Raw genomic sequence first — 25,708 nt, forward strand, 5'->3', positions numbered from 1 at the left:
ACCTGCTGCCCAGACCTGCCATGGGGGACCCCGCTCTGCCCCCAGGGCCACCACGCTGCGTAGGCCCCACGAGCAGGGAGCTCTGTGCAGGGGGCATGCGAACGGGGGGGGTCTTGCACTGATCAGCAGCCAGCTTCAGACACTGGCTCCTTATTAGTGAGTCCCACTCGCTCCAGTTCTCCCAATCAGGCTGGGAAGGGGCAGGCCAGGGCCCCAGGGGAACCTGCTGCAAGGCTGCCCCTGAAGCTCAGTACTCCGTGCCCCAGCAGCAGTGTTAGACGCCTGGGGGCTGCGGGAGGCTGGGGACAGCACCACGCTCCCCAGGCTGCTGCAGTGATGTGCTCTCTCTCCACGCAGGCTGGGACTCGACGGCATGAAGATGCAGGTAAGGCGCTGTGGCCCTGGCAGTGACCGCAGGGACCCTGGGCACCTCTCGCGGCTGCTGAGGCAGCTCGCAGGGCTGGGCAGGGACCCCTCACCCGGGGACTGAGCGCGTACTGCAAAGGGGGTCTCGCCAGGCTGCTCTGCCTCGGGGGATCTGCCACCCCTGCAATGTCTCCCTTTCCTGCCGGGCTGTTAATAGTCATAGGACCGGCCCTGGCCCAGCTGTGCGGCTCACAGCAGCAGCTTCTCCCCTCCCTGCTCCTCCTCCTGGCAGAGGGTAGAAGGGGTTGGTATCAGGAGCAGTGTGTGTCCGTGCTCTCAGGCAGCTGCTTCCCCTGCACCTCTGGGGGGTGCTCTGCACCCGCCATCCCGTGCCCAGCCCCTTCGCTCCGGCCTTCCGCCCCTGCCACACACACATTGCCCCTGGGGTGGAGCCTAGGGGAGGAGTCCCGTCCTGTCCTGTCTCTGCTGTGCGGTTCTGGCCCTACGTTAGCGGACAGCCCCTCTGCTACCTGCGCTGGGGGCTAGAACTGAGCACTAACGGCTGCTTGGCCCCTGCTGAGTGTCCAGCAAGGAAAGGGGCTGCGTGCTGCTCCCCCATGCCCTGGCCACACAGGCTGCTTCTCTGTCCCACTTCCTGCAGCTCAGTGTCTTCCCAGACAAACCTGCCTCTCCTGGGACAGCGGTGCATCCCCCCGAGACACAGCTCTGCCACCTCCCTCCTCCCCCGCCCCACTGCTCCCCTTGCCGCCCAGCCAGCCATTCGCACTGCTGTCTGTTTGTGCAAACATGGACTGTTCCTTGTGTCACGGCCTGGCCCCGGTCGGCAGAGCACTCACAGACCCGCCATGGAGGCGGTCTAGTAGTGCAGTGCTCCACCGAGACCTCCTCCCAGCCTTCAGCTCCTTGGGGCTTGAGTACCACACCTGCCCTCTCTGGGGCTGCCCCATGGCCCAGCCCAGCAGGGCCCACATGCTGCTGCCCAAGCCCCCCATGTGCCTGGAGCCCCGTCGGCCCATCCCAGTCCCCTCCTCATGTTCCTCTCTAGGTTCAGAATCCATGGCCAAACTGCCCTCGTTTTGAACCCCTCTGTGGGCTTGCTGCAGCTTTTCTCCCCTTCCCTCCGGCCTCCTCTGCTGTGCGAGAGCCGAGTCCCTGCAGCTCCTGCCCTCTGGGCCAGCCTTGCTGGCTCTGCCTCGCTTCACGTCTCAGCTCAGAGACCCCCGTCCCATCCCGTCCCGTCCCTACGGCTCGCGCTCTGCACGCTGCTGTAGGCTCTCTCTTGTTTCCAGTCGCTGTGTGTGGGATGCAGCTTGCAGCCTAGGGTGCTGTACACACCAACACTGGATTGGGTGAGGTGCCCGGAGCCATCCTGCCCTGGGTCCATGAGGGGCTTGCAGGATCAGACCCTAACATAGCTTTGGAGGGAAAGTCTAACTCCATCCCCTGCACCAAAAAACCCCCTAACCCTGCTCCTGCTGCCCGTTTCTGCCCCAGTGTGTTCCTTTAGGCTGCAGCCCTCCCTGTGCACAGGGCCCATTGGTGCAGTGTGGCGGTGCCTGTGCTGCGTGACTGCACCCAGCCAGTGTGCCCTATAGCCTTCTCTGTCTACACGGCCATTGGTACAGCGTGGTGGCGCCTGCAGGCAGCATGGCCCATAGGGGTGGGCGGGAAGCCTGGGGCGGATTGAAAAGCTGCTTCTCATTGCACACTCTTCTGTTCCAGGGCACCAACGGATCCCAGCTCTGGGACACAGTGTTTGCTGTCCAAGCCTTCCTGGAGGTAATGTTTGCTGTTGTGCCAGCTTGCTGGGCTGCCCCCCAAGGGACGTGGGTCTCAGACAGGCACCATCCTGCACTTTCCTCGGTGCCATGGCTCTTGGGGGCCCAGCTCCTACAGTGTACGCTCAACAGCAACACTAGAGAGAGGCCTCAGGTGTCAAGAGCAGACAGAGCTGTGACGATCGTCGAGTCTGACCCCCTGCAGAGCACAGGCCAGAGAATGTCCCCCTGAGCTCCCTGCGCTGAGCCGGTAACTGGTGGTGCAGCCAGAGTGCAGCTCTTAGAGAGAGCCCTGCAGGCTTGCGATCCCAGCGCGCTCCGAATGCAGGCTAAGGGGCAGAACAGCCAGTGCCCCGTAGCATTGGGTGGATGCACCTGCGTACAAAGGCAGGTGTGTGCCTGTGTGCAGGTGGACTGGCCTTTGAACGCTGGGTGCGAGGTGTCACTGGAGGAAGGCTAGAATGGCACGGGGCTCTGCACGTGTCCCCTGTAGTAACACCCGGAGATGAGCAGCACTGTCACGCCGCTTGGGAACCTGCACTTGGCCAGCTGCAGGCGTGGAGCTGGCAGGCGCGTAGGGAATAGCCGCTATAGCTGTTCCATAGCATGTGGCATGCTGCTGGTGATGGCCCCTGAAAATACTGTCCTAACTCCCGTCAGGTGCAGGCACGTGGCCCCACAGTACTGGTGGGTAGGCGCTGAAATGCACATGGGCAGGGACCAAGGAGAGTTCCTGTTACCTCTTCCCCGCATGCGCTGTGTTTTCTTTGGGATACTGGTACGAAGATGGGCCATATCGCACCTGCCGGGGTAAAACCTGCCCAGAGCCCAGCGCTGCTCGGAGCCAGCAGCAGTGTTGGAATATAGAGACTGGGGTTTGACCGCTCCGAGCGAGCGATGGAGATGTGTTGCTTGGTGTAGCTCCAGCATCGGGCACTGCGATGCTGCTCCGCCAGTCGCTCAGAGCCTGAGAGTTCCTGTTCCTCGCTGTACCAGCCAGTGCGAGACGAGCCACCCCAGTGCAGATCTCGGGTGCCCCGGAGTCCCTGGCTGGCCAAAGTGCTGTATTTGACTCTTACCAGGGAGAGACCATGCCTGGCACAGATTCCAGGAGATCTTTCCTAATTTGTTTTTCCCGAAGAACTAAACTGATCACAGAGCTGAGCAGTGACGTCTCTTTATTCTGTGTGTCTGCCTCCTTGTCTAGGCTGGTGCTCAGAACGACCCGGCATTCGCTTCCTGTCTGAGACGGGCCCATGAGTTCCTCAGAATCACCCAGGTGAGCACTGAGTTGGGGTCACAGAGGTGGGGAGTCAGCATTGACTCTGGTAAGACTGCAGTGTCCTGCGTAGCTTCTCGGCATCCAGCCATGCGGCTCATCCCCTTCATGCGCTGTAGTCATAGGCGCGGGAACTAGGGGGATGGGGTGCTGCAGCACCCCGAGGTTTCACTGTGAAACGTTTGCTGGCGCTGTTAGAACGAAGCTAGCGTCATTTTGCAATTCTTGAGAATTCCAGAGATGTGCTGCACCCGTGTGGTGTGAGCAGGAATTGCATTTTTTCACATTGCGTTTGACCACACAGGGTTTACAGTTTCGTTAGCTGGCTTTCAGCACCCAGCGCCACTGGCTGTCCTAGGAGATACAGAGGAAAGGGGTTTGGTACCAGAACACGGTAGGGAGAGAGGCCCAGAGTCTCAAAGGTATTGAGGTGTCTAACTCCATTTGGGGCTGGGGGTCAGAGCGCAGGGGCATTTTAAAGCAGCGTGGCAGGGAGGTGAATGCTGTGGGTCCCACGGGCTAGCTCAGCTCAGGGGTTTCGTTGTCTATCAAACGCACTAGTTTGCAGAGTCCTTTTTGCGCACCCTGTCAAACGTCTCTGGATCTGTAGGTTTCCTCCGTCTTACATTGCATGGGGCTTTTCTGTAGGGGCTGACCCAGCCGGGTTCTCTCTAGTTCCCCTGTTTCTAGAGCCCTGCCACTGTCCCACTGCAGCTCCGGTAAGGGTTCTCCCCACCCAGCTCTGGAGCCAGGGCTGCGAGTGCTGCAGGGCACGGCGCGCTTGGCCTTGGGAAGCGCGGGGGGGGAGGGATAGCTCAATGGTTTGAGCATTGGCCTCCTAAACCCAGGGTTGTGAGTTCAATCCTTGAGGGGGCCACTTAGGGATCTGGGGCAAAATCAGTACTTGGTTCTGCTAGTGAAGGCAAGGGGCTGGACTCGATGACCTTTCAAGGTCCCTTCCAGTTCTAGGAGATGGGATATCTCCATTAATTAAAAAAAAAAAGTATTTTAAAAGCGGAGTGTGCCTCACCTCTCTCAGGGAGGGAGACCTGCCTGCCCTGGGACACAGCTGGCACATGGGCCTGGCTAACCCTGAGATTCCTGTGACGTCCCTGCACTGGTGCCGTTTCCTGGTGCTGCTCCACAGGCGCTAGAGGCAATGGGAGCACACGCGTGAACCTCCACTGGTGTTCTCCCCACCGCATCATAGACTTGGTCAGAAGGGACCATTATGATCATCTAGTCTTACCCCCTGCATAACGCAGGCCACGGAATCTCACCCACCCACTCCTGTATCAAACCTGTGTCTGAGCCATTGAAGTCCTCAAATAGTGGTTTAAAGACTTCAAGGTACAGAGAATCTTCCAGCAAGTGACCCGTGCCCCACGCTGCAGAGGAAGGTGAAAAACCCCCAGGGCCTCTGCCAATCTGCCCTGGAGAAAAATTCCTTCCCAACCCCAAATATGGCAATCAGCTAAACCCTGAACATGTGGGCAAGACTCACCAGCCAGACACCCTGGAAAGAATTCTCTGTAGTAACTCAGATCCCACCCCATCTAACATCCCATTACAGACCATTGGGCATATTTACCTGCTAATAGTCAAAGATCAATTAATTGCCAAAATTAGGCTACCCCATCGTACCATCCCCTCCATAAGCTTATCAAGCTTAGTCTTGAAGCCAGATATGTCTTTTGCCCCCACTACTCCCCTTGGAAGGCTGTTCCAGAACTTCACTCCTCTAATGGTTAGAAACCTTCGTCTAATTTCAAGTCTAAACTTCCTAGTGTCCAGTTTATATCCATTTGTTCTTGTGTCCACAGTGGTACTGATCTTAAATAATTCCTCTCCCTCCCTGGTATTTATTCCTCTGATATATTTATAGAGAGCAATCATATTTCCCCTCAGCCTTCTTTTGGTTAGGCTAAACAAGCCGAGCTCTTTTTGTCTCCTTTCATAAGACAGGTTTTCCATTCCTTGGATTATCCTAATAGCCCTTCTCTGTACCTGTTCCAGTTTGAATTCATCCTTCTTAAACATGGGAGACTAGAACTGCACACAATATTCCAGATTCTCGCCAGTGCCTTGTATAACGGTACTAACACCTCCTTATCTCTACTGGAAATACCTCGCCTGATGCATCCCAAGACCGCATTAGCTTTTTTCACGGCCATGTCACATTGGCGGCTCATAGTCATCCTGTGATCAACCAACACTCCGAGGTCCTTCTCCTCCTCTGTTACTTGCAAATGATGCCCCCCCCCCAGCTTATAACAATAGTTCTTGTTATTAATCCCTAAATGCATGACCTTGCACTTTTCACTATTAAATTTCATTCTATTACTATTACTCCAGTTTACAAGGTCATCCAGATGTTCCTGTATGATATCCCGGTCCTTCTCTGTATTGGCAATACCTCCCAGTTTTGTGTCATCCGCGAACTTTATTAGCACATTCCCACTTTTTGTGCCAAGGTCAGTAATAAAAAGATTAAATAAGATTGGTCCCAAAACCGATCCCTGAGGAACTCCACTAGTAACCTCCCTCCAGCCTGACGATTCACCTTTCAGTACGACTTGTTGTAGTCTCCCCTTTAACCATTCCTTAGCCACCTTTCAATTTTCATATTGATCCCCATCTTTTCTAATGTAGCTAATAATTCTCCATGTGGAATTATTTAATAATTCCCCAATTCCTAGTTTAAAGCTCTCTTAATCAGTTGTGCCAGCCTCCATCCTAGAAGTCTATTTCCCTCCTGTAGTAGTTTTGGGCCGCGGTTCGGCACTCAGCGGGGCTGCAGGGTAGCCCACCGCCTCGCTACAGTCCGAAAAGAGCCCGGAGCCCCAATCAGGCTGGGGCAGTAATCACACAGTTAGGCCAATACCCAGGCCCTTAGGCAGGGGCTGGGTTGGAGTTGGTAGCAGCCCAGGCCCTAGGCCAGGGCGGGGCAGCAAACCAATAGTCAAGCAAATACCCAGGCCTTTAAGCAGGGGCTGGGTCAGTTTGTGGCAGCCCAGGCCCTAGGTCAGGGCGGGGCAGCAAGCAAATAGTCAAGCAGAGGCCCAGGCCCTTAGGCAGGGGCTGGGTCAGGGTTTGTAGCAGCCCAGGCCCTAGGTCAGGGTGGAGCAGCAAGCAAATAGTCAGTCAGAGGCCCAAGCCCTGAAGCAGGGGCTGGGTCGGGGTTTATAGCAGCCCCAACCTCTCTAGGCCAAGGAAAAAGGGGGGGGGGGAGTCTGCCACCCAAGGAGTGGGTGGCAGGGGAGACGCAGGCCCTCCCACTCCACTGCATCCCAGCCCGGGGCCCTAGCAGCGACGGAAACTCGCTGCTGTCAGTGGAGATCCTGGCCGCAACACACTGACATCGGTTCTGGCAGTGCAGCAGCCAGACTGGGGTCGGCTGCCCCCGGGCTACTTCCACACTCCCCCTCGTACGGTACCTGGGCCGTCTTAGTGTCATCGGTGCTCTCCACCAGCATGGGCTCCTTGGGGTAGGTAGCGAAGGGCAGGCTCGGCTCCTCCTCGGGGTAGCTGGCACGGGGCAGGCTTGGCCAGTCCTCCTCGGGGTACCTGGCGAGAGGTAGGCTCGACCGGCCCGGTGAGTCAGCAGGCCGCTCGCAGCCTGCGGCTGTTTCCCAAGCGGGAGCTCAGCCAGGGACGGGGACGTCTGCTCTCTCCGCCGTCCTGGCCTCCAGTGAGCTCTGCAGGCGGGCTTTTATAATTCCGGGTGGGGGCTGTGACCTCTGAGGGGCGGGCGCCGGACCCGGTGTCTCCGCCCATGTTGGTAGTAGGGGAGGTTCGGCCCTCAGCGGGGCTGTGGGGTAGCCCACCGCCTCGCTACACCTCCCTACTCAGGTGAAGTCTATCCCGAGAGAACAGTCCTCTGTCCATGAATGCTTCCCAGTGACCATACATCCTAGAGCCCTCTTTATAGCACCACTGCCTGAGCCATCTGTTGATCGTCATAATCTTGTCACACCTTTGTTGTCCTTCTCTAGGAACAGGCAGAATCCCACTGAAGATCACTTAAGCGTCTTCCCTTGATACGTTCCAGCGAGAATCTAGCCGTATCATTTGTTCCCACATGAAGGACAATCAGTGGATTCTTTCCCGCTCCCGTTAGGATCCTCTTCAGCCTCAGGTCCACATCCCGTATCTTAGCACCCGGCAGACAGCACACCCTTCTGTTCTCCGGATCAGCTCTGGTTACAGGCCTGTCTGTCCTTCTCAGTAAGGAGTCTCCAATCACGTAGACCTGCCTTTTCCTGGTGACGGTGCGATTCTCCGGTCTCTCCCCTGTTCCCTCTGGCTGCAAGTCCTCTCGATTCCTATTCACCCTTGCAATCCTCTGCAACCCATCTGCCTGGGGCTCATGTTTGGCATCATCTCCATTGACTCTTCCCCTCTCTTTATAGGACTAGCTGTTCTTCTCTTCTTCCTCGCCCTCTCGCCTTCAGTGACCACCTGCTGTGCCCCTTCTTCATTTTCCAACTCCGCAGACCTGTTCCTGAGCTCTATTGCTCCTTCACTAGCCCGTCTTTTCCTCTGCCTGGTTCTCTTAGTCACATGCTTCCACAGTCCACTTTCCTCACCCAGCAGTCTCCCCTCAGAGTTCTTTGGTCCTGCTTCCATCTGCAAGTCTGAGTTTTTCTCTTTGGCCTCATCATGTTTTTGCTCCATCATCCGTTGGAACCCCCTTCTAAACTCAACCAGAGTTTCCACCTGCATCTCCAGTCCTCGGATCTTTTCTTCCATCAGCTCTATCAGGCAACACTTCATGCAGACAAAACTCTTTTCAGGTACCCCCTCCAGGATCATGTACATGCCGCAGCTTCCACATCCAGTCATCTTCATTGTGTCTTCCACTGCCTGGGTCACTACCACCACTGCCTCTGTATCTGTCACAGGCTTCCCACCTAAATCCTGTAAATCTGGGAAACACAAACCAAACCAAACCACCCACAGCACAACAAACCCCCAACAAGCACCAAGACACTGCTAGAACACTGCACACTCCGTTCACTAGCCTGTCTTATCCTCTGCCTGCCTCTCTTAGTCTTCCCCCAAACTCCCCTGTTTACAGCTCTGTTTGCTGGCTCCTATGCCGCTGCCTGACTGGCTGGCTACCTTTATAAGACCCCATCGTCCAAGCCTGTTCTGAGCAGGGCTCGCTGACCTGGAGGTCAGACCCCGGCTGCTCTCAGGCTGCCCTGTCCCTGGTGCTGGACCCAGCGTGGCAGGGCAGTTTCATGGGAAGCTTGGTGCGGACCCAGCCGCGGGGCCCTCTCTGGGCTCTGCGGGGGTGAAGCACTGAAAACAAGTGGATGCACAGGGCCCTCTGCAGTCCGGCTAGGGGGAGAGCTCCAGGTGCCCTGTGTGCTGACACAGCCACCCCAGGGCAGCACTGGGGCGTACTGCAAAGGGTCAGCTGTGGAAGACCCTTCTGCTCATCCCCTGCCAGTGGTAGAGTCCAGGGCCAGCCTTGGCCCCAGCCTGATCCAGGGAGACGTGACACGGACAAGCACCAATCCCAGCCTGGCCTCTGGCGACCAGACTGTGGCAGTGCAGACAGGAGTGCTCTGCGGGCACGGCTGGCCTTGATCCCATGGCCATCGCCATAGCTGTGAGACCCCTGCCCTTTGCAGTGCTCTGCTCTTGCCGTGGGGCCTATGGGGCCTGCAGCCAGGCTGCTCCTGCCGTTCCTCCTCACTGGCGCTCCTCGTATCTCCTGCAGATTCCGGATAACCCGCCCGACTACCAGAAGTACTATCGCCAGATGAGCAAGGTACAGCTGGCCACGGGCCTGGATTTCCCTGGGTTGATTCTCCCCTGTTGTTCCATGTTTGTTCCTCACGTGTCCGGCTGCCCCTAGCTCTGGGCTGCTCGCGGGGCAGGGAACGAACCTTTTAGACTCAAAGTGGATCTATCCTGTGATAGCGTCAGAGGGAGGCTCTGGCCGCAGAGCGACTCTCTGGTGTCCGGAGGAGTCTGCGGCCATGACTGAGATCCCAGGTGCCGAGGGGCTGGCAGTGAGACAGGCTCAGCCTGCTTGGAAGAAGGGCACGAGCTGGCGTTTACCTGGCAGTGCCCGGGGCATGGGAAGCAGAACAGCAGTTGGCTTGGTGTCTGCATATGGGGGCGGGGCTTGGCCAATACACATCGCATCGGCGGAGGAGGGGCTGGATTTCACCCACCACTGGCACTTTGCTTGGGGCCCAGACTTGGGTTTGGTCCCAGCCTCCAGCGTGAAAGCTATTGCAGTAGCTCCTGGTGCCACCTCGCTGTTAAGGAGAGACTCCCCTGTCTCCCCAGCCTCCTGCTGGACTCGAAGTGGGGGATGGTTGCCAGCGTTCTCTCCCCATTTCGTGTGCACAAGCGGAGCTGTAATGCGGGGTTGGGTGAGGGGGCTCCACCTCCCCTTGGGCAGGGCAGTTTCCCTCGCTCTCCGTGCTCCTGGGGCTGAGTGCTGGTGCCTGACTCCCCAGGGCGGATTCCCCTTCAGCACCCGTGACTGCGGCTGGATCGTGGCTGACTGCACTGCGGAGGGGCTGAAATCGGTGATGCTGCTGCAGGAGAAGTGTCCCTTCATAGCAGAGCACGTCCCCACGGGGCGCCTCTTTGACGCTGTGAATGTGGTAAGAGGCGGCGGAGGCCCAGTTGGGGGAGAACCCCAGAGTCAGCGCCACGTATCTCAGAACAGCTTAAAACAAAACGGCTTCTGGGTGGGGGATGTTCTCCCTCTGTGGGCCTTGGCCGTCCTGTGACTGGGCATACGGCCTGCAGGGCGTGAGCCTGGGATCACGTCTGGATGTGAGCTGGGCCCGGCTGGCATGAACCCCAGGAGGAGCCCAGGCAGGGCTGGTAGTGCAGCACCTCTCGCTGCCAACGGGTGTCGCTCATGAGTCCTGAGTCGGGAGCAGCGCGTGCAGCCTGACAGGACAGGACAGATTGGCCCTGTGTGCGGGAGAGAGCTCAGAGCTGTTCTGTCCCTGTTCTGTCCCTGCGTGGAGGGACAGCGCAGCGCCTTTCCCCGGCGGGCAGTCTGCTCACAGCACGGACACCCCGTGCAGGGAGCTCATTCGCCCAAGTCTTGGGGAGCAGAAGCAAATGTCCCGAGCTGGCTCCAGGGCCTTGGAGACCAGGCAGCTGTTCCGTGGGGAGGATAAAAGTGCCTCTGGCTCTGGCCAGCTCCTAGCAAAAGGGAAGGGGGAAAAGGGGGAAGAAATGCTCAGTGGTTGGGAGGGATAGCTCAGTTGTTTGAGCATTGGCCTGCTAAACCCAGGGTTGTGAGTTCAATTCTTGAGGGGCCCGCTTAGGGATCAGGGGCAGAATCAGTACTTGGTCTTGCTAGTGAAGGCAGGGGCTGGACTTGATGACCTTTCAGGGTCCCTTCCAGTTCTATGAGATAGGTCTATATCTCCATATATTAGACCTCGTCTTGACAGATAAGGAGGAACTGATAACATAATTAAAAATTAATGGACGCTTAGGTACAAGTAATCATAACTCGATCACAGGAGTCATGTGCAAACAGAATAAAGTCCAGACCAGAGGCGTATATACTTGGTACTTTAAAAGGACCAGTCTCACAAAGCTAAACACCTATGACCCAAATCAGCTGGGAGGAAGAATTTAATCAGAGAAAATGTGGATGATAACTGGGAATTGTTTAAAAACAATTGGATGCCCCAAAAGCTACAATCCCACAATCAAGGAAGAAGGCGGTAGTGGATAACGAAAGACCTAGATTAGAGGAGAAGTGAGGGCACCTATAAAAATAAGAAAAAAATATATAACAAATGGCAGAAAAGGGAAGTTGAAATCGGAAGCTAAGAATTGTAGATGATGGATGCGGGAAACAAAGGGGCACAAGAAGAAATCTATGGCCTGCAGAGTTAAGGACAATAAGAAAGAGTTTAAGATATTAAGAACAAAAGAATCCTGACAGTGGTATTGGTCCATTACTAGATGAAAATGATAGAATTCTCAGTAATAATGCAAAACAAAGCAGAAGTGTTCAATAAATATTTTGTATCTGTATTTGGGGAAAAGCCAGATGGTGTAGTCATATCATATGATGCTGCTCTTTACATTCCACTAGTATCTCTGGAGGGTGTTAAACAGCAGCAACTAAAGTTAGACATTTTAAAATCAGCAGGTCCAGATAACTTGTATCCAAGAGTTTTAAAAGAGCTGGCTGAGAAGCTCACTGGACTGTAAATGTTGATTTTTCAATAAGCCTTGGAACATTGAGGATGTTCCAAAAGGCCGAAAAAAAACTAATGTTGTGCCAGTATTTGAAAAGGGTAAATAAAATGTTCAAGGTAATTATAGGCCGGTCAGTCTGACATCAATCCCTGGCAAGATAATGCAGCGGCTAAGGAGCTCCATTAATACAAAATTAAAGGAGGGTAATATAATAAATGCCAGTTGCCATTGAGAATAAAATTAGAATAATAAAAATTATTTATGGAAAATAGATCCTGTCCAGTTTGGTTGATAAAGGTAATAGTGTTGATATATGACTTACACTTTTGTAAGATGTTTAACGTGGTACTGCACAAAATTTGGTGAAAAAAACAGAGCGAAACAAAATTAACCTGGCAAACATTAAATGGATTAAAAGCTGGCTAACTGATGGGTTTCCAAATGTAATTGTAAACGGGGGATCTGCACCAAGCGGTGTGTTTCGTAGCAGGGGGTGAACGAGGCTGGTTTGGATTGTCAGTCTCTTCCCTTCCCTGTCCGGGCAGTTGCTGAGCATGAGGAATCCCGACGGAGGCTTCGCGACGTATGAAACCAAGCGCGGGGGCCGGCTGCTGGAGCTCCTGAACCCCTCGGAGGTGTTCGGTAAGGGCAGGTGCGCTGGGCTTCTCCCCAGCTATTGTCACTCGCACCGTGAGGGATGGCAGAGCCAGGTCCGCTGGGCGTGGTGCCCAAGGCAGGCTCGGGAGGTCTCAGCGCAATCACACGGCCAGTGCCCATCCCCAGAGACAGCACCTCTGCACAGCTCCTGGGATGGGAGTGCACCGGGGAGGCGGGGCCCCTGTCAGTGCCTGGCATTGTCCTCAAGCTGCCTGCTGGCCATGAGTCCCCGTTTGATGGGGATCCTCGTTGCTCTTTCTCCTCTCTGGCAGGTGACATCATGATAGACTACTGCTACGTGGAGTGCACGTCGGCCGTCGTGCAGGCGCTGAAGCACTTCCACGAGGCCTTCCCCGAACACCGGGCCCAGGAAGTCAGGTAACGGAGGGGGAGCGCCGAACCGTCCGTTCAGAGCTTGCACCTTCGGGAGGTCAGTAAGTGGGGCCTGCTGGGATGAACCTGGCGCAGGCCCCATCTGTACGCTCTGACCCGCAGGGCAGATCCTGCCGCCCACACAGCTCCGGGAACGAACCCGGTAACTGAACACGGCAGCTGCTGTCCCAGTGCAGTGGGGGCACCCTCCTTTCCTAGCTACCCTGTGAGAACAGCCCGCCTGAGTACATCCTGTGTGAGGCCAGAGGGCCACCCGGCCCCAAGCAGGGCACTGGGGGCACAGACCAGGATGTGTTTCATCCGCAGACCGGCTGGGAAGGCACCGGCAAATGTCCCGGGGTGGAGATCCCGTCTCCATCTGAGCCCCCAGGGGCCATGGTCAGCAGCTGCACGGGGCTGTGGAGGCTCAGTCCACCTTGCAGCTTACGGCCCTCGAGTGACTCTTTTAATAGGGGCTGGGCCCCCACTTCTCAGAGGGGATTCGAGCTCCCAAGGAGCCCCTGGGTCGGGCTGGCAGGAGGATGGACGCTGCACACTAAGGAACCCCCTCTCCTCCTGTCTAGAGAGACGCTGCACAAGGGCCTGGAGTACTGCCGCAGGGTGCAGAGAGCTGACGGCTCGTGGGAAGGGTGAGTGGCCGCGTGCACTGCTGGTGCAGCAAACTCCACCCTGCTCAGGGCAGGGGGTGGCTGGGGTGAGAGAGGTGCTGGTACCTGCACTCTTGGGTAACCCTCTCTCCCCTTTACCTCCAGGTGTGCCAGTGTCCGGGGGAGGGGGGTGGGGGGCTGGCTCAGGGAGCCCACAGCAGTCCGGCCTGTTACAGTCGTGTCTAGGGCCCCCTGCAGACCAGTGCCTGTGGCGCTGGGTGCTCCCAGTGAGTGACTAACCCCCTTAGCTTGCGGACTAGAGACAAGCCAGACGCAGCGACGTGGGATGGGATGCGACTCCTGGCCCGTGTGTGTGCGACAGCTCCAGTAAAGGCTCAGCGTAGCCTGAGGCGACGGGACCCTTCCCAGGTCTGCGGTGGGGAGGGACTGTACTGAGAGGCGGGGACTTCCCAGGCCTGTCTGTGGCATGGGGGGCCAGTGGTGTTAGACCCGCAGAGCGTTCTGCACTGCCTGACGCTGCCGCTCTCCTCCCATCAGGAGCTGGGGCGTGTGCTTTACCTACGGCACCTGGTTCGGACTGGAGGCCTTGGCCTGTCTGCAGCACACCTACCAGAACGGGTGAGTGTGGGAATCCGGCGTGTGGCTCCCTGGCTGCCCCGGCCTGCAGGGCATGGCCTGGAGTGGCTGGCGCCATCCCTCGAGCACGGGAGGTGCTGCATCACTCTGCTGGGGGAGGAGCTTGTTCAAACCCAGAGCAGCCTTCCCCGCCAGACATTGGGTCGGGCTCCTCTGTCCTCCCGTCCCCTGCTCACTGAGTGTCACAGCCCCCTGGGGCCCTGTCCCCAGCCCGTGGCCCCCTCGCTCCAGCTTGCTGGCCGCTCGCAGCTGGGGGCTCTGGTGTTCAGAGCCAGGTTGGGCACTCACCAGAGGAAGCTCGCCTGCCCTAGGCTGCTGCTCCCACCCCCGGGGGCCAGGTCTCATCTCGGAGACCCCGGCTCCTGCGAGAGCCTCCCTGCCCCAGCTTCACACTGTCTCCTGCCCCCACCTGCTCCGCCAGCCCCTTCCCCAAAGCTAGTCCCTTTGCTCTGCCTCGTCCCTTTAGAGCCGCATGCAGGGAGGTGGCCCAGGCCTGCCAGTTCCTGGTCTCCAAGCAGATGGAGGATGGTGGCTGGGGAGAGGACTTTGAGTCCTGCGAGCAGCGCAGATATGTGCAGAGCCCCACCTCCCAGATCCACAACACCTGCTGGGCCCTGCTGGGGCTCATGGCCGTCAGGTAGGAGAACCGACGCCGCTTCTCACCGCAGAACATCGTCCTCTTCACCCGCATTCACAGAGCACAGCCCTGCCAAGGACCTCGGCACCGGGGCGCTGGCGTGGAATCCTTCATTCGCGCCATGCCTGCCCCCTGCTGTGCGCTGCGTGTCCTCACCTGGGCTAGCCCAGAGCACACACCCCAGCGATTGGGAGGCGCCCGTGCCGAGAGGGGTTAGTCAGTGACTGCTCCAGTCCACGGGCTGGCGCTTGGTGCCCGTCGTCACGCCACCGGCTCTCCCACAGCGAGTGTCCGGGCTCTGTAAGGCAGCAGCACGGCCCAGAGCTGCCACCCCAGCCTTAATAAAAATATATGGAGATATACCTATCTCATAGAGCTGGAAGGGATCCTGAAAGATCATTGAGTCCAATCCCCTGCCTTCACTAGCAGGACCAAGTACTGATTTTGCCCCAGATCCCTAAGTGGCCCCCTCAAGGATTGAACTCACAACCCTGGGTTTAGCAGGCCAATGCCCAAACCACTGAGCTGTCCCTGCGCTGGGCACTGCAGGATATGGCCGCTGTTGCTGGCCTGGCTTGAACACCTGGTGCTTCCTCATCTGCTTGGCTGCCCGGGGCCTTTGGTGCCCACCGAGCCGGCCTGTGAATGTCACAGAGGTGGGGGGGTGGCCATAGTGTGAGTGCTGGGGGCTAGTGGGAGAGGAGAAGAGCGTTCCTGTCCCCGCTGCGGTGCCGGGGAGGGAGAGGAGAGCTCCGGCTGTGGCTGCACATGGCGGGGGTGGGGGGCTAGCATGCTATTCGGAGTCAGCACCACTGACCTCTGCCCCTTCTCTCTGCAGATACCCGGACGTTGGGGTGCTGGAAAAGGGGATCAAGGTTTTGATTGACAAGCAGCTGCCCAATGGGGACTGGCCTCAGGTAGGCAGCTCCTCACTGCTCTCTCTGATGTGTCCAGCCCTGTCACTGCAGGCATTTCAGCCAGCCCCTCTCCCTCTCATCCCTCCCAGCCGGGGGAGATGCAGGCCGATGGCTCAAGGGGTTTTGCTGGGAGCTGTCCGTGAGGGGGAATCGCTGGCTGAGGATGGCTCCGTGGAAGAGCTGAGCTTTGCATTTCGTTCCGTCATGTGGCAGTGAGTTCCACAGTCCGGCCCAGCTCCAGGGAGAGCTCTGCCTCCTGTATTGAAAAGCCTCCCTGTCTGGGTGAGCTGCTGGAATGCAGCTGTCAGGAGAAGTCGCGGTCGCAGGAGAAGGGACGATCTCCCTGGTGGAGAAGGTTTGAACAGCAGCTGGAGCCCTTGTCCGGGACTCTGTGAAAGGGGAGCCGGAGCAGGGAGCAGGTACTGGGGTGACCTGTGCGGCATGTTGAACCAGCCGGAGCTGTTCAGGACCTATCGGTCCACCCCTAGCTGCACTGAGCCTTAGATCTCACAGAGAGGTGGGGGGGCCGGGATACACTCTGGGTGAGGCCGGCTTCTGATCAGTGCAGGCTGAGGCGATGAGGTGAGGGGGCTTTCGCTGTCATGGTTACTTGGGGATCCGGGCGCCATGCAGGGCCCAAAGCAGCCCAAGGCTGCAGAGCGGTGAAATGCTCCGGGAGCAGACGCCCTCGGCAGTGGGAGCGTTCCAGATGAGGCAGGGTCTCTGGCTGACCGCCCTCCTCTCCCCACCACGCTGCCCCCGGGCTCCGCTTTGCCAGCTGCCTGTCATCTCCCTGCTGTTCACGCTGGCAAACTAAAGAGCGCCCCAAGCCAACCCTGTGTTCCCTACCTTCCCCTGCCAGTGCTCACCCTCTGCGCCATTGCAGGGTTTGCTGCTTTGTGCACATGGAAGTAGCCTGTCAAATCCCTGGACACGGATCCGTTTTGCGTCCCAGCAGCTCACCGTCCCGCAGGGTGCCCTGGGTGCAAGGACTGTGGGCAGGACGAGGCTTCTTCTATATATCTCTGGGGTATTTCCCCTTGGCTCGGGCCGCGTGGCTTTGTGTGACCCCACCTGACCCTTCCCAGGGCCCTTTGCCCTCGGGTAGCAGAGCCCTGGATCCAGCTGGAACCAGGAACAGGGCAGGGCTTGGCTTATCGCTGACCCCTGTTGTTCAGTGGCTGGAGGTCTACAGGGAGATGCAGGCACGGCGTGTTAAGCGGGTGGGAGTGGATGGGCCGGTGGCTGCAGGGAAGCCCTGGGAGGTGGGGAGGTCTGACTGCCTGATTCTGACGCCGGTTGCCTAATGGCCTCGGCCCCAGCACACATGAGAGCAGCCCAAGGGCTGCTTTAGTACATGGGGCTGGTCACAATCCCATCCAGCAGCGCGCTCCATCCGTGCCACGACCACGCCACGTGCTGGAGGCTGCATGTGCCTCTTAACGCTGGCTCTGTGCCAGGCAGGGCAATCCCCACCTGGGCACTGGTGGCCAATGTCTGGCCCCAGGGGCCACCGGAGCAGGGTGGGGAGCCTGGCCCTGCGTGTGTGCGGTGTCGTGTCTCAGCGGGAGTGAGCAGGGAGTGTATCCATGTGCCGGGATGTGTGGGAAACACGGGTGCATCAGTCATAACGTGTGTGCTTGGCACACGTACCCGCAACAGGCCTGTGAGAGGGCAAAGGGCTTGTGGGACCTCCTGCAGGAGCACCCCTTGCTCGCGAGCGCCCTGCCAATCCTGCCTCTTTCTGTCTCTCTCCCCTCGCAGGAGAACATCTCTGGGGTGTTCAACAAGTCCTGTGCAATCAGCTACACCTCCTACCGCAACGTCTTCCCCATCTGGACCCTTGGGCGCTTTGCACGCCTGCACCCCGGCAGCGCCCTTGCTGGAAAGCTGCAGCCCAGGTCCTTGCACAGCGAAGAGGAGATCCTGGCTGGAGGGAAGCGGGATGGGGTTCTGTCAGGGTCCCCCTCTGCCTGAGCCTGGGCCCTGCCCACACCCCATGGCAGGCCTGCAGCCTCAGTGACACCCCAGCTGGATTTGCTTGGCTACAAGGCTGTTTACGGGAGACTGGCAGGCCCTGGCGCTGTGTCGTGGTCCATGAGGACTCTGCACACTGATTCTAGCTCCGGGCCTACGTGTGGGGTTGGAGGGGGCAGCAAGTGTGTGGGCACTGGCTGGCTTATAGTCAAACATGCTGTACGTCTGGGGCTTGGCTTGAATGGACCCCTCTTCCCGGACCCATTGTGTAAAAGGCTGTGTGTCTGCAGGTGAACGCTGCCGCGCAGGACAGGCTGCTGGGGGGTGGGGCCTAACCGTATGACTGTGAGCAGGTGTCTGCACTTCAAGCTGGAGGAGACACGCCAGCGCTCACTGAGATCGAGTTCGGGCGCTAACCCACGGGTTCCCAAACCTGTTTCCCTGCGGCCCGCCGGTGCAGCTGCCATGGCGCTGCGCCCACTAGTAACACTGCTTGAGGAGACGATTAACTGTAATTACTACATCCATATACACTAGAACACTAGAAACCACGTCCTTGGTTCCTTTTCTGGTCATCTAAGCAGGGGTAATGAGAGAAATCCCTAGCCGCACTCACTCAGAGAAATGCTTCAAGGTCTTGGAAACCAAACAGTTTTAGTAAAGCTCCACTTTAAAAAATGTGGAGAGCAAAATGTGTTCACACAAGGAAAACACAATTTGGTATACAACTGAACAATAAGCAACACAACAACGGTAACACAACTGTTGAATAATAACACAATGTGTTTTTTTGATTTTTAAAACAAAACAGTTGGCCAGCTTAGCCCACGATATTGTGTTTTCTATATTTTAGTGTAAAAGCTGAATGTTTATGGTGTGTCAGTAAAGACCCAGTCCAGCTCTCTACCAGTTAGGTCAAATATTGTAAATAAAAATATAAAATAACTTACAGACCAGGAGTCTTCCTAATGGCACAGGTGTGCCTGCTTCTCCTTGCACTTTTTTCCATCTGGGGACATATGTGAGCAAGACTCAACCTGATCTCGTCGTCAGTTTTCAGCCAGCTCAGGGCCTAGACAGGGCCTATGTGCAGGCAGGGAGTAGTTCTGTGGCCCACAGCGTGGAAACCCCTGCACTACAGGCAGAGCGTATCTGCCACAGTGTGAGGGGCTGGGTGCTCTGAGTGCAATTCTGCTGAGACTGTAGCTATGTACCCAGGGTGCCCGCCCTTCCCGCTGCTCACACGGCTGTGGTGCCCCAGCTCGGGTATGTCTCTTCCAGCTCATAGCGTTGCTGTCCCCTTAGGAGTCGCCCCTCCCCAGCTCCACGTATCAGATGGGGTACTTAGCAAAGGGGGCTTCCTTCTCCCTCCCTGGGGTGCTCTAGAGTTCTGACTTGTTGCCTGTGGCAATGTCACTTGGTGCTGGGAGCTGCCTCCTCTGGACATGCTGCAGGGCTGTCTGCTGGAGCTCTGTATAACTAGCCTGGCACAGCCTTGTGCACATGCGCTGCCCCGGCCACGAGCTGCTGTCGGGCACAGGGGTGGAGCTGGTCTCCCCAGTGGCTCACAGGGAAAAGGCAGGTACCTTGTTCACACTGATGAGCTATGGAGCCCCCTCTCTCCCACCTATGGCCAAATACTACTACCACTTAGCTCTGTTCTTCAGTTGCTCTCAAAGTGCTTTACACAGGAGGGTAGTGTCACGATCTGTGCTGTATAGCTGGGAAAACTGAGGCCACATGACTTGCCCTAGGTCACCCCATGGGTCAGCTAGGACTAGAACCCAAGTTGCCAGAATCCCTGGCCAGTACCCTGTCCACTGGGCCACGCTGCAGGTTCTGTAAGTTAGGTTGTCTCCCTCCCACCTAACTGTATCCCTCAAGGGAGCAGGGTGGTGGCTAACCCGTGCGTCGTGCCCAGAGGCAGCCTGCTCGCTCTGTGCTTGAGACACACGGAGGAGAAGCTCCCGCAGGCACAGGCTGCCAGGGGTTCGGCTGAGCACGGAGGTATTTTTGGCAGACTTTTCACCTTGAGGCAGCAGAGGCGTGTCAGTGAGGGGGAATGGCTGGCTGAGGATGGCTCCGTGGAAGACGAACATACTAATTGCATGGCTGTGCTGACCGCCTGCGCTGGTGAGCTCTGGCCCTGGGAGAGCTCCTGTCCGACGTAGTGTCTGGTATGAGGTGTGGGATCGCGCTGTGAACCAGTCCTATGCTCCGAGCATGGGACTGTGCTCCCACCCTCAGCAGTGTCGGGCAGCATGAACGATCTCGTCCCGTTGCTGCTCTTGAATACTTCCTAATCGTCAGGGTGGTTAAGCACTGGAATTAATCGCCCAGGGAGGTTGTGGAATCTCCATCATCGGGGATGTTTAAGAGCAGGTTAGACAAACACCTGTCAGGGATGGTCTAGATAATATAGTCCTGCCCTGAGTGCAGGGGACTAGACTAGACCTCTCGAAGTCCCTCCAGTCCAATCAGACTATGACTGTGGGGAGTGTGATCTGGGGGGAGGGGAGACAGGGCCGACCTCTCCCCACTCTGCTAGCTGAACAGCGTTTGGGCACTGACCACGCTGCCCTCCTCAGAAAGGCTGCCAACCCTGAACCATCTAAAATCATGAGTCATCCCCTGCCCCCCGAAATCCCCCATGAGATTACCCCCCCCAAATCACGAGGCTTGTGAGAAAAGCTGACCCCATATTTATAGTCTGTCTCCTGAAGTGTCACGAGCCCCTAGGCTGCCCCGGTGTCTGAGACGGTTGAGTGAGTACAGCACTGTGGTCCCCGCTGCAGGAGCCCTCGCTAGCAGCCTGGGGACCGTGCTGTGCTAGGTGCTGTACGGACACAAGGGAAGCAGCAGTCCCCACCGTGCAGAGCTTAGACTCCAGAGCAGAGCGAAGGGGTGAGTTCGTCAGGTGGGAGCTGGCCCTGGCACTCCCCAGGCTCATCTCCCGGGGGGGCTCCCAGACTGCCACGAGACAGGCGGCTCCGGCCCAGCGGGGATGTAGCAGCTCGAGTAGCCGGCTGCGCTGTCTTCCCCTGCAGGAGGAGGAGGGGCTCACAGCCGAGGGCGGCTGGGTGCAGAATTCAGAAGCAAACCCCCACCTGAAGTGTCAGGTGAGGCTGCGCAGGGCGAGCTACCCCCGACGTGGATTTAGCCCTGGGGCCGCTCTAGGAGGGCAGCAACCCAGGCTCGGCAGTCGCTGGCCAGGGCCAGCTGTATCTCTGCTGCTGGTCCCCGGGCCAGGAGCCAGGGAGAGAGCCTGCTGCTCCGTTTCTCATTCAGGTAACAGCCCTGGCAATGCCCTGAGTGCTAACAAACCCTAAATGCACCCCCAGCCCTGGGAATAGGGCCCCTGCCAGGAGAAGAGGGGAGGGGCTGACAATCTGACCCCACGTCACCCCCTAGCGGGACTTGGGTCTAATCAGCAGGTCGTCGCCCAGCCAGAGCCTCCATGAGCAAAACTGGCTGACGCGCAGGGAGACGTGGCCTTGGTTCCCCCTGGAATGGCTCTGTTACCACGGTTTCAATCAGCCCTGGTGACAGGACTGCCTGGATCCCCCCAGCCGGCTCCAGCCAGAGTGGCTCCAGCCCGGAGCAGCGTCGCCTGCTGGAAGAGGTGCGGACGTTCCCAGCACAGCTCGAGCAGGAGGTTTGGAAGATGCTGTGTGCCACGACCAGTCAGATTCCTACCAATGCTCTAGCCCCCGTCCATTCCCATTCCCCTCGCGCTGCCCGTCCCTTAGCCCAGGGCGACCTGTAGGGCCAGCAGAGGGCTGAGACATAAGGCCCAGATCCTTGGCTGGTACAAACCAGCCTGCCCCCATTGAAGGCGTGGAGTGAACCTGTCTTGTGCCAGCTGTGGGAGGATCTGGCCTGTAGCCATGTTGCTAATCAAGGGGGAGTGTATGAAAGCATCGAGCGTTGCCGTGCGGTACAGGAGCGTCCACATGCAACCGCCAGCGTGTCCTGGCTCTGCTCAGACTGCAGTCGGTAGGAGATGCTGTGACAGACGCTGGGCAAGGAAAGGAAACGCCCTGTTGCCCGCACCTGTCTGACGGAAATAGCCAGCCAGTCTGGCGGGTACCAGAGCGAAGTTGGGCCTGTTGGGCCTGGGTCTTTGTGCACTAACATTGTTTATACGCCAAAAACACAGCAAGACGCAAACACGAAGGGTTACGCAGAGTGAGAGGAACACGAGAGCACAGTTACACAGAGAGAGAGGGAACATGCACACAAAGGGAGACCGAGAGGGCCATGTACCAACAGGTATGCAAAGTGAGAGGGGCACAATATACACAGGGTCACAGGGAGTGAGAGGGACACGCACAGCCAGGGTCACAGGGGGAGAGAGAGGGACACACACACACCCATGGTCACAAGGAGCGAGAGGGACACAGAAAGGGTCACAGGGAGCAAGAGGGAGATGCACACACAGGGTTACAGGGAGGGAGAGGGAGAGGGACATGCACATAGGGTTACACAGGGAGAAAAGGAGACGCACAGGGTTACAGAGAGAGGGGCACACGCACACACAGGGTTACAGTGAGTGAGAGGGACACAGAAAGGGTCACAGAGCGAGAGGGAGACGCACACACACAGGGTCACAGGGAGTGAGAGGGACATGCACACACACAGGTTTACAGGGAGCGGGTGGGGGACAGAAAAGGTCACAGGGAGAGAGAGGGATATGCACACATAGGTTTACAGGGAGAGAGGGAGACACCTCCCACACCCCAACCCCCTGCAGCAGCCCAGAGCCTGCATCCAAACTTCCTCCCAGAGCCTGCCCCCTCCTGCACCCCAACCCCCTGCGCCAATATAGGAGGAGGAGGAAGAAAAAAGAATGAAAAATGGAGGGGGCAATAAGGGAGAATGTTCTTTTTCTTGGCTGGGTCCCGAGGTGGGGGCCCCAAAAATGAAGCTGTGCACAGGGCTCCACTAACTCTAAATCCGCCACTGCCTCAGGCTGTTCAAATTAACAACGATTTACACATGCAGGATCCGATGCCCACTGCCTGGCAATGCAACGAGCCAAAACACATACTAGCCCTTTGAACCGGTTTCTGGCCCCACCGGAAACAATGAAATGAAAGATCACAACTCTAAAGCCAAAGGCAACCCTGTGATGCTTTGTGTGTGTGTCCCTCTCGCTCCCTGTGATGCTTTGTGTGTGTCCCTCTCTCTCCCTGTGAACCTAGGTGTGCATCTCCCTCTTTCTCCCTATGACTCTTTCTATGCATGTCCCGCTCTCCCCCTGTGACCCTGTGTATGTGTGTATTTGTCTCCCTCTCTGTGACCCTTAGAATCATAGAAGATTAGGGTTGGAAGAGACCTCAGGAGGTCATCTAGTCCAACCCCCCCCCCCCAGATAACCCATTCCAGTCCTTCACCATCCTCCTAGTGAAAAGGTTTTTCCTAATATCCAACCTAGACCTCCCCCACTTTGTGTGCTTCTCCCTGTGATGCTTTCTGTGCGTGTCCCTCTCTCTCCGTGTAACCCTGTGTGTGTGTGCGCGTGTCTGGGTGCAGGCTCTGGGAGGAAGTTTGGGTGCGGGGTGTGGGCTCTGGGCTGGGGCAGAGGGGTTGGGGTGTGGGAGGGGGTGAGGGGTCAGGCTCTGGGAGGGAGTTTGGGTGCGGGCTCTGGGCTGGAGCAGGGGGTTCAGGTGTGGGAAGGGGTGAGGGGTGCAGGCTCTTGGAGGGAGTTTGGGTGCGGAGTGCGGGCTCTGGGCTGGGGCAGGGGGGTTGGGGAGTGGGAGGGGGTGAGGGCTCTAGGAGGAAGTTTGGGTGCGGGCTCTGGGCTGGGGCAGGGGGTTGGGGTGTGGGAAGAGGTGCGGGGTGCAGGCTCTGGGAGGGAGTTTGGGTGTGGGGTGCAGGTTCTGGGCTGGGGCAGGGGGTTGGGGTGTGGGAGGGGCTGCACTTACCTCGGGCAGTGTGACTCCCAAAGCAAGTGGCACACACACCCCTCTGGCAGCGGCTCCTAGGCAGGGGGCCAGGGGGTCTCTGCGCATCACTGCCCGCAGGCGCTGCCCCTGCAGTTCCCATTGGCCACAGTTCCTGGCCAATGGGAGCTGTGGAGTCAACTTGGGGTGGGGGCAATGCACAGACCCTCCCCACCCCCAGGGACCACAGGGACATGCCGGCCGCTTCCGGGAGTGGCGCGGAGGGAGGGAGGCAACGTGGGCAGGGAGCCGCCTTAGCTCTGCTGCTGGCATGTCTCTGCGCGTCCCTTGGGGGGGAAGGGGGCAGCGGGTCTCCGTGGGTTGCCTGGGGTGGCGGCAGGGCGCAGAGCCACTTCTCCCTGCCAGGGGCACACAGAGACGTACCAGCAGCCGGCCGCTTCCGGGAGCGCGTGGGGCCACGGCACGGAATGCAGGCAGCCTGCCTGAGCCCTGCTGCGCCGCTGGCTGGGACTCGGGGGCAGGCTGTCAGATGAGATTTGTCCTGCATTTTGGGAGGACGTCCCCCTTGTCAGTGGGGGCCCCGTGCCACCGCACTGGTCGTTTCATGGTAAATCTGCCTCTGGCCTGAGGCCTGTTAAAGATTTAGCCGGGATTAGGTAACATTTAACGATTAGTGTGTTTGCTCTTGGACAACTAGTGCAGTCAGCCCTGATCCCTGTCTCACATGAGTAGTCTTTACTCATGTGAGCAATCCCATTGGTCTGAATAAGGCTTACCCCATAGATAAGTGGGGAAGGAGGGGAAGCCTGGGCCGTTTACAGATGTGCTTTTTATCTTCTCTAGAGGAGTCAGCATTAACTCTGTTTTCTCAGGAAGAGCCCTCAGCTTCTGGGGAGAAACACCAGCGCTGAGTTGCTGGGGCCTGGAGCGAGGGTGCTGAGACTCATAGATTCATTTGTCAATTCCATGGCCAGAAGGGACCATTGTGACCATCTAGTCCAAGAGTGGGCAAACTTTTTGGCCTGAGGGCCACATCGGGGAATAGAAATTGTATGGCGGGCCATGAATGCTCACAGAATTGGGGTTGGAATGCGGGAGGGGGTGAGGGCTCTGGTTGGGGGTGCAGGCTCTGGGGTGGGGCAGAGGATGAGGAGTTTGGGGTGTAGAGGGTGCTCTGGGCTGGGACCAAGGGATTCAGAGGGCAGGAGGTGGATCAGGGCTGGGGCAGGGGTGCGGGAAGGGATGCAGGTTCCGGCTGGGGGTGCAGGCTCTGAGGTGAGGCTGGGGACGAGAGGTTTGGGGTGCAGGAGGGTGCTCCGGTCTGGGATCGAGAGGTTTCGAGAGTGGGAAGGGGATCAGGGCTGGGGCAGGAGGTTGGGGCGTGGGGAGAGGCTCACGGTTGCAGGATCCGAGCAGCGTTTACCTCAAGTGGCTTCCGGAAGCAGTGGCATGTCCCTTCTCCGGCTCCTACGGAGCGCCGGAGGGGGCCATTGGAGCACATGGGAGCCGGAGTGGCGCCATGCCGTGGCTTCTGGGAGCCACATGGAGTGGCCACCGACCCAGCGCCCTGGCCGGAGCGGGGCTGAGCTGCGTGGTGCGGCCCCCGACCCAGCGCCCCGGCCGGAGCGGGACTGAGCTGCGTGGTGCGGCCCCCGACCCAGCGCCCCGGCCGGAGCGGGGCTGAGCTGCGTGGTGCGGCCCCCGACCCAGCGCCCCGGCCGGAGCGGGACTGAGCTGCGTGTTCTAACTTGTTGTAATGCCTCAGCTTGGTCTGATAATCTGCGCTGAAGTTCAGCAAACTGGGCATGTAGTTCTTCAATTCCAGCCATGGTAGGTTTCTCGACCAGGCCTGGACAGTGCTACCAGAACTCAAACAGTAAACCAATGGGGTGGACCCTATGGATAGGATCCTGTTTGTGACACCAATTATGTAAGCGGGGGAACGGTCCTGCTATTGTGGGGAACTTTCCTGGCTTATACACTGCCCTGGTGAAATGGGCTAGCGAAAGGATCTGAGTTCTCGCTCCCACTCCATTTACCCAGAGGCCCGCCTGACCTCAAGGGCTCCCCTTCCACTCTCCTGGGGGGCAGAGTCCTCGTAACCCCAACAAGGCTGGGCCCAGGATACCTGGGAGGCTCCAGCCCCCTGAGGTCCGACTGGCCGAGTCCCAGAGCAGCAGGAACAGGAAGTTGCCTGACAATTGGGCTCTGCCCTGTTCTGGACTGTGTGCCTTGTCCTCTCTGCTGCCCCCCACCCCCAGCTCATTTTCCTGGCATCCTGACCCGGCTTGATGCCTGGCCTCTGACTGGTGGTTCTGATCTCCAGAC

General features: G+C 58.1%; 1 protein-coding gene across 3 annotated transcripts in view; it reads left to right on the top strand.

The window, feature by feature from the left end:
* The window catches only part of LOC101940816 (lanosterol synthase-like), a 32,326-nt gene extending 13,910 nt beyond the window's left edge, over nt 1-18,416 (top strand). For 2 of the 3 annotated variants that reach the window (XM_065561186.1, XM_065561187.1), the window contains exons 11-22: nt 358-385; nt 2,110-2,166; nt 3,373-3,444; nt 9,176-9,226; nt 9,927-10,076; nt 12,195-12,291; nt 12,579-12,684; nt 13,263-13,328; nt 13,845-13,925; nt 14,410-14,580; nt 15,419-15,497; nt 17,262-18,416. In XM_065561186.1, coding sequence (XP_065417258.1) covers nt 358-385; nt 2,110-2,166; nt 3,373-3,444; nt 9,176-9,226; nt 9,927-10,076; nt 12,195-12,291; nt 12,579-12,684; nt 13,263-13,328; nt 13,845-13,925; nt 14,410-14,580; nt 15,419-15,497; nt 17,262-17,474 — 1,171 coding nt within the window. In that variant the 3' untranslated portion in view covers nt 17,475-18,416. The remainder of the gene's footprint in view (nt 1-357; nt 386-2,109; nt 2,167-3,372; nt 3,445-9,175; nt 9,227-9,926; nt 10,077-12,194; nt 12,292-12,578; nt 12,685-13,262; nt 13,329-13,844; nt 13,926-14,409; nt 14,581-15,418; nt 15,498-17,261) is intronic. The other variant, XM_065561189.1, reaches the window with a different exon arrangement.
* The last annotated feature ends 7,292 nt before the right edge of the window (nt 18,417-25,708 follow it).

The sequence above is a fragment of the Chrysemys picta genome, chromosome 11, assembly GCF_011386835.1.
Source record: "Chrysemys picta bellii isolate R12L10 chromosome 11, ASM1138683v2, whole genome shotgun sequence".
Classification (NCBI taxonomy): Eukaryota; Metazoa; Chordata; order Testudines; family Emydidae; genus Chrysemys; species Chrysemys picta.